The sequence below is a fragment of the Erythranthe guttata genome, chromosome 10 (assembly GCF_056151865.1).
Source record: "Erythranthe guttata isolate IM_541 chromosome 10, IM_541, whole genome shotgun sequence".
NCBI lineage: Eukaryota > Viridiplantae > Streptophyta > Magnoliopsida > Lamiales > Phrymaceae > Erythranthe > Erythranthe guttata.
Window position 1 is genome coordinate 11,260,418 of NC_142542.1, and position 8,143 is coordinate 11,268,560.

Here is an 8,143-nt window from a genome sequence, read left to right on the forward strand (position 1 = left end):
CCCTTCGGCCGTTGTTGCCCCGCCGCGCCACCGCCGATCACCGCCGGTTTTCTCCTCTCTTCTCCTTCGTTTACTTGTTGTTTATCTAACTCGTTTACATCTAGTGCTGTAGTTCGAGTGGGTCGAAAATACGAGGTGAAACCTAATTGGAGAGGAGCTGCTGCCCCGACGAATCCACGTACCGCTGCTGCAACGCCGCACGCGCCGCTACGCTGCTCACGCGCCGCCGCTGCTGCTACCACGCGCGGCCGCTGCTGCTGCCACTCACCGCCGTTCGTCGCTTGCTGGATCAGCTTGTTCCAGCCGTGAGTTGCAGCCCCGAGGATTGGTAATTTGCAGCTTGTACGTGATTGGTTCTAGGTTTCGATTCGTCGAAATCTCACGCTACAAGAGGTAAATAAATCGAAACTTTCGTAAATTAATTCGAGCATGTTTGTATGAATTGTAATTTATGATTATGAGTAATATGTGATTACGTGTTTCGATTTTATTGAATGATGGACAAGCATGTTTCGTAATTTTCGGTTTTACGTGTTTTTCAATTAAATCGATAATTACCATATGTATGGCGGAAGCGTTAAGGTACGTTGACTATGTGATTAGTTTATGCATGTAATCGAAACTAGTTCGATCTAAAAATTTTAAATTCCGCTGCGTATACATGCACGATCCCCAACAAATAAGAGGCAATAATACACGGTATGAAATTAGCCGCATTAGCAGGCCCAAGAAGAGTGAGCCTCTTCTCCGACTCCTAGTTAGTGGTCTAGCAGATAAAAGGCGAGTTCAAAATAAAAAGCGGCAGGATGTACTGCTACTGCGAGAAGGCGCGATCGTTAATGAAGGAATTTGAGAAAATAGATCTGACCCAAATTCCAAGAGAAGAGAACATAAAGGGGGTAGGGCTCTGATCGTGCGTGTGTTGAGAAGCGGATACTTCTGGCCAACAATTATAAAATATGCGATAAAATTTGTCCAGAAATGTGACAAATGCCAAAAACATGGCCCATTAATCCTTGTCACGGGCGAAGACATGACGATTATCACATCACTTCACCCATTCATACAATGGGGGATAGATATCGTGGGACCCTTACCACTCGCTAGTGAACAGAGAAAGTTCTTAATAGTCGCAGTAGACTATTTTAGCAAATGGGTAGAGACAGTTGTTAAGTGTATATTTTTACACTTAATCGTACCTTTTAATTTGAGCTTTTGGTATGTTTTAATGATAATTGGTGCTTAAAATGTTGATTTATTGTATTTTAGGTACAAACTGATGAATTGGATAAATAAAGGGTCAAAATTGCAATTTTGGAGAAAATATGGGAAAAAAGTGAAAAAGTCAAAAATCTGAACAAATATATCCCAGATCAAGGTGAGCCATTATACGAGGCATGGGAGAGATTTAAGACCCTTTTGAGGCAGTGTCCAACACATGGAGTAGAGTAATGGCGGCAAATCCACATCTTCTACCAAGGAATTAACGAGAATGCGAGAACCTTCTTAGATGCATCAACCGGGGGTAACTTTATGAGTCAATCGATATCGGATGCATTTATTATGTTGGATCAAATTGCGCAAAATCGGTTTTCCAAGTCAAGCGAAAGAACGGTTAGTGGAGCTAAGAAAGTTCCCCGAGTTTTGGAGTTAGATGCAATTACGACCCTTCAAGCTCAAATGACCCAAATTGTTCAACAAAATCAACTCCTCCTACAGCACATCAAAGCGAATCCACCACAACAAGTCCAAGCCGTTGATTCCCCATGTTGTGAAATTTGCGGTGGAAATCATTACACGCTCCAATGCCAACAAGATGTGGAATCGCTCAACTACGTATAGAATGTGCCTCGCCAATTCCAAAATCAAGGGTGGAGATCACAAGGGCAATACGGAGCAAATCAACAAGGCCAAGGGTATCAAAGACATCAAGGTCAATTTCAAAATCAAGCCCCTCCTCAACAAAACTATGAAGGCAACAATCCACCGGCCCAAAAATCAAATACGGATGAGATATTGGCCCAATTTACGACCTCTACTCAAGCCTCGCTGCGAAATTTGAAGACTCAATTCGCACAATTAGCAATGAATCAAGAGAACCGTCCGGCAGGAGCATTGCCGTCGAATACAGAAGATCCTCAAAACCAAAAGTTCGAGACGTGTCGAGCTATCGATTTCAAGATCGAGGAAAAAGAAGAAATTCAAATTAAGCCGCAAGTCACTATAGCCGAATGGGTGGAACCGATCCCATATCCCCAAAGATTGTAAACGAAAAAGATCGAGGTCGAGACGTGCCAAGTAGTCACCTTGAAGAACGGTAAGCAATTGGACGAAGCCCCACGAAAAGAGAAGAGAAATACGGTAATCGAGAAGTCGAAGGTGATTGAGGAAAAGGAATCAATTCAAGAAGAACCACCATCAATAGTGATTGCACGAGCCCCACCAATTCCATATCCTCAAAAGTTTCGAATGAAGAAGCTCGATGCCGAATACCAATGTTTTTTGGACAAGTTGAAGGAAATTCGCATAAATATTCCTTTCATCGAAGCACTTCTAAAGATGCCAAAGCGGGTGAAGTTCCTCAAGGACCTCGTGACGAAAGGTAAGAAATTGCAAGGGAAAGAGATGATCCAACTCACCGAGCAATGCAGTGCAATTCTTACACGACCCCTTCAACAAAAACTCGGCGATCCAGGTAAGTTTACTATTTCTTATACTATAGGAGGTAAAAAAATTAGATCACTCATTAATTTAGGCGCTACCATTAATCGTATGCCTTATTCCACTTTTAAAAATCTTGGGTTAGGTGAGATTGAACCGATGGCTATAACTCTTCAATTAGCGGATATGTCTTTACCCAAAAGGTATTTTAGAGAATGTGCTAGTAAAAGTTGATAAAATTATCTTCCCTATTGATTTTGTTGTACTCGATATGGATGAGGATAGGGAGATACCTCTTATTGTGGGAAGACCGTTTTTAGCCACGTCGAAAACTCTAATTGATTGTGTTACTGGTGATCTTACAATGACGGTGCATGATCAAACAATCAAATTCAATGTTTTTAGTGCTAATAAAAATCCATGTGATAATAATGATTGTTTTGCTATTGACCTTATGGATTTTACAAACCATGAAAATTTTGATGTTTTGATCTTGGACCATGGGAAAGCATCTTGGAGTGCAGGAGATGATGGCGGAAACGAGAGTCGGAAGGAGCAAGTTTATTTTGTGGACTCAATTTCAACTCCTCCGAGAGAAAGTCATACGATTTGGGGTCTTAACGACGATGAAAGTGCAAGTAGGATGTTGCGGTTAAGTGTATATTTTTACACTTTATCGTACCTTTTTATTTGAGCTTTTGGTGTGTTTTAACGATAATTGGTGCTTAAAAAGTTGATTTATTGTATTTTAGGTACAAATTGAAGAATTGGAAAAGTATGGGGTCAAAACTGCAATTTTAGATAAAATATGGGCCAAAAGTGAAAAAGTCAAAAATATGAAGATTTAAAGCTCGGACGGCCGTCCGAGTTTTTATTCAAAATGTGGGACGGCCGTCCGAGATCACGAGGCAGCGCGGTAAAGGGATTTTAATTGCACAAGGAAACTGTCTTCTTCCCCAAGTTTTTCACCCTATATAAGACCAAGCCAAGCACACAATTGGGGATCCATCTTTTACGCAATTTGAAGAACAACAAAGCAATAACGAAGACGAAGAATTCGAAGACTCCAAGCAAATATTTATAGTTTATGATTTATTTTATTTGCGTTTTTACTTTAATCATGAGTAGCTAATTTTCTTATTTCTAGGATTTTATTTGGAACCCTGTGTGGAATTTATGAACCATTTTCTATGATTTTATGCAAGTTTTAATTCCGAATTATTTCTTCTACTTGTTTTATTAAGTTCATGAAACTGGCCACTTTATGCGCTTTTATGTTATTGTTAATCGCATGAATCGGAAGATTGGGTTAATAATTAGAACTGTGGTAGAAGAGCATCTGTGGTATTAACATAGGAATATAGTTAATCTCTTAGGTAGCCATTATTGAGATTTGTGCTTAATGCTATGTTCTAGAATTAATTGCCTAGGAATACAACAATTGAATCTAGGGTATTAGAATCATAATACACGCGGAAGCGGGTTATGATTAATTTAGCATCTCAGGTTAATAATCCGGGTTAATTACTTGCATAATTGAAGGAATTGGGGGAGTAATAATCACATAGGGGGAAGAATAAAATTCTAGGCTAGCTTACCTTGATTAAATCTTTTTTTTTCAAATTGCTTTCTTGTTTTTGCTTGCCTTTTAGGGGGTTTTTGCAAATGCTTATGTAAAATCAGAAGTTGGTGATTATGAGTTAAGCTCTAAAAAATCACTTATTTGCAAAAGTTGTGGGTGTTTGCAAAACACCTATAAAATCAACTTTAAGCAGTTAATTTAAAAGTTGCAGTGTTTGCAAACAAACTTAAAATTTCAACTTATTATTTATAAAATGTCATAAATACCCTGATAAATAAACAAATAAATATATAAATTAATGCATTTATTATCAATTTTCTGTTATTTTTTTCAACGGAAGAATATATATATATATATATATATATATATATATATATATATATATATATATATATATATATATATATATATATATATATATATATATATATATATATATATATATATATATATATCATGAATTCTGCTAAGTTCTTATTTTAGATTTTATATACGATTATGGATTACTACCAAATAGTTTATAATTGTTGGGGAATATTTAAATTTATATATTCAAATACAATAGCCTGAAATCTGAACAATAAGAAAATAAAAACATAACTACACCTAACCACTAATGAATATGTAATCCAATTCTAGAAAATGCAATAGAAGTACAAATATCGTCTCTAACTTTGTCCATTCCACCATCACGGACGCCCAAATCTGGTCCATGAAAATTCGCATTAGATCGAGGAATACTTCTGTCCTTTGGCAAATAGTTTGGGTCATTGTCATATTGTAAGAAATCCTCATCTAGTGCGTCGACTTTACGAATAAAATTATGGATTGCCATTGTAGCAGGGACAAGCGCAACTTGGTCTTTCCAAGGAATATTGACGGGCACATCTTTTATTGTATAAAATCTTCCTTTCCAGCACCCAAATGTTCGTTCGATTGTACTTCTTAATGACGAGTGCAAATGATTGAACACTTCATACTGATTAGTATATGCAATAGCTCGTTGAAAATCTGGAAGATGATACTTCTCACCTTTGTATGGTGCAAGAAATCCTGATATATTTGGATAACCGGCATCAACCAAATAGTACTTACCTATCACAAATATTAGAAGACTCATATATAATGAATGCACTACACAGATTAGCTAAAATATATAAAAAAATATGAGTTTGAAAATAATCAAACCAGGAGGTGGCATTGGAAATTTTTTTTCCGGATTTCTGATAGTGTCATAAAATATTCGCGTGTCGTGCGCACTTCCCTCCCAACCTGGAAATACGTACGTGAAACACATATCAAAGTCACATACTACCATAATATTCTGAGTGGGAGTTCCTTTTCTTCCAATAAAAGGAGTTTGTTGCTCCTTCTGAAGTGCCGCCTTAATGTGGGTTCCATCAATTGCTCCAATACAATCCTTAATAAAATGAATATTAGTCGCTTAGAAATAAAGAACAAGAACAAGATTTACTTAAAACGTTATTTCAAAGAAAATTACCTTAAAGTGAGGATAAAATCTCTTGTTAGTTCGAATGTACTTATGAGTGACAGAGTTATCTGTGAATGGAATAACCCAGTCGATGGACATCAATGTACATGCTTTTAGGACCCTGTGAAATGATTTACTTATTGTAAATCCAGATCTTTGCAACATTTCTTGACACTGCCTATTTCCACATCTTGGACCCACTAGCATAAGGAATGTAGCAACCTGTTCCTCAACTGCAACTCCTCTCATTGGTACAAGACCATATTCATCAACTAATAACTTACAAAGTAGAAAGAAAGTCTCTATTCTCATTCTTAAGTTTTCCTTACAACGTCGAGGATTTCCATTAAAAATAGACAACAAAGCAGCCCATCCGCTATACTCTCTATTGTGACACGGAGTTTTATGTAAATAGTTTTGATAGTAAGATACGACCGCGATACAAATTGAATATAGAACCTGAGCTCCGGTTTTGTTAGATGTTGATATAACACTTTCTGTTTCTTCATCACTGCTTAAAGAATCTAAATCATGGCTACCTGATGATTTAGAAAGAGAATCCATGTTTGAGTTTGAGTCGTCATCAGTATCATCCATTCTGCCAATAATAAGAGAAAGTACTTAGAAAGATAAATTCAACTGCCATGACATTTAATAAATAAATCGTAAAAATCTTAACAAACCAAATAGGATGAACATCCAAAGTAGTTCAATTCTTAACAAACAACAACAAACAAGAAAGTAGATTAGAAAAAAAATAACATCCAATTCTAGAGTATTAAATCAAATGTTCTCTTTCATCCAGATAATGCATGGTCATTTTCTTGAGAACCATGAACTAATGTAGTTGAAGTAGTGCGGCGTCTAATGTCCCGTTCCATTTGTTCCTCAAGCCACTTCAAGCGGATCTCATCTTTTTTTATGGTCAAAAACAACTCACGAATAGCTGGCTTTAAGAAAATGCGAGTCGCATACATCCACAGAGGACCACCTTCATCAATTCCGGGCATATTCTCCAATATCTCGAGACATTCTTGTATGCTGTATTGACGCCTTGTATCACCATTAAGGCGAGATGAGTCATATTCCATTGCATCAACCATTCTTTCCAGACACTTTGAAATCTTGTCAGCATTAGAGACTTTCTTAATTTTCTTTTTACGGATACGATTAAGAAATTCAGTGCTTTTTCTCATCGAACTAGTTGGTGGTGCTTCTCTTGGCACTTCAGTCGATATTTCGGTTGTTTCATCAGTAGGTGTATGTGTATATATTGGAGGCTCGGACTGCGGATATCCACTTTCGAGATCCTCGAATGGTTCACCTTGAGATTCTTGTTCTCTTTCCTCTTGCATGTGGGGTGGCAATATACCAGAGCTTGGAGTCCATGAACTTGTTCCAGTTGCAATCACATCCGAGAATAACATCTCTTGCTCATATAGACACAAAGGACCCCTCTCTCGAAATTTGGCTGCGAGTGGATTTGCCTGAAATTCAAACCAAACATTTTAAATTACTACTTTAATAAAATAAAGAAATTAAACACATTTCTTTAAAATTCAAGCTACCTGTATCTTCTTATGCCACCACTCTGGAGTTGCATCAACGGTGCCTTTTATTTGATTCCAGCCTAATCCCGACTCACCATGTAAAATAGCTTTCCATTGACCCCATTCTTTTTTCATTATATCCCATTTGTTCTTAAGTTGGATTCTTGTGTAGTTGCGGTTTGTAGCTGAAGAGAACTTTTTAACGAGGTTATCCCATCCGATTTTATTAAAGTGGCTACCAGGACGATTTCCCGCTGTGGTTTCTTGGACACACAGCCTAATGAATACCTCTGTAGTTTTGTTATCCCAATTAGCCTTGACCGAGTCAGAGTTTTTACCAACACGAACTCTGTGACTAGTGACATTAATCGGATGCGAGTCTTCGTCGTTATACGATGAAAGATTCTCAGAAACAGTAGGTGAGATGTTAAAATAATTAAATGAAGAACCCATAGACACACAATCTGTGTTGTGCTGATAAAACAAAATTAAAGATTAATATTAAAGAATGATTATAATCAAATAGACCATAATTTGGATAAACTAATATTGATGTGTAGATTACAGATAAGCAAATTATATCTTTCTTCCTAAAAGCCCTTTCATACATGCTTCCATAGCTAAACACAAAGATTGCAACATATTGCGTAAGTACATGAAAACAAAAATATGCAAAACCCATGTTAGAATACATGAGGACAAATGTTTCAAATTAAAACAAAATCAAATATATATTCAAAACACAAAGTTAGTGAAACAAGATTTTAGCCATATTCTTACAGAAATCAGAAAGCCCAAAATCATATAAGCCAAATTGCTACATATATTTGAGGAAAAACACAGGTGCGTAATTCACAA

The 8,143-nt window shown here is 36.9% G+C and overlaps 2 protein-coding genes across 2 annotated transcripts; both read right to left on the reverse strand.

Moving 5' to 3' along the window:
- Positions 1-4,856: 4,856 nt before the first annotated feature.
- Positions 4,857-6,361, reverse strand: LOC148767510 (uncharacterized). Its single transcript, XM_088824647.1, has 3 exons — positions 5,745-6,361; positions 5,516-5,663; positions 4,857-5,338 (listed from the first exon to the last, which is right to left on the reverse strand). Exons 1-3 carry the CDS (start codon positions 6,330-6,332, stop codon positions 4,857-4,859), a joined length of 1,218 nt encoding a protein of 405 aa, XP_088680773.1. The 5' UTR covers positions 6,333-6,361.
- A 24-nt stretch (positions 6,362-6,385) lies between these two features.
- On the reverse strand, positions 6,386-7,753 carry LOC105953711 (L10-interacting MYB domain-containing protein-like). The gene is made up of 2 exons (XM_012977399.2): positions 7,304-7,753; positions 6,386-7,222 (listed from the first exon to the last, which is right to left on the reverse strand). Exons 1-2 carry the CDS (start codon positions 7,736-7,738, stop codon positions 6,533-6,535), a joined length of 1,125 nt encoding a protein of 374 aa, XP_012832853.2. The 5' UTR covers positions 7,739-7,753; the 3' UTR covers positions 6,386-6,532.
- Between the last annotated feature and the right edge of the window lie 390 nt (positions 7,754-8,143).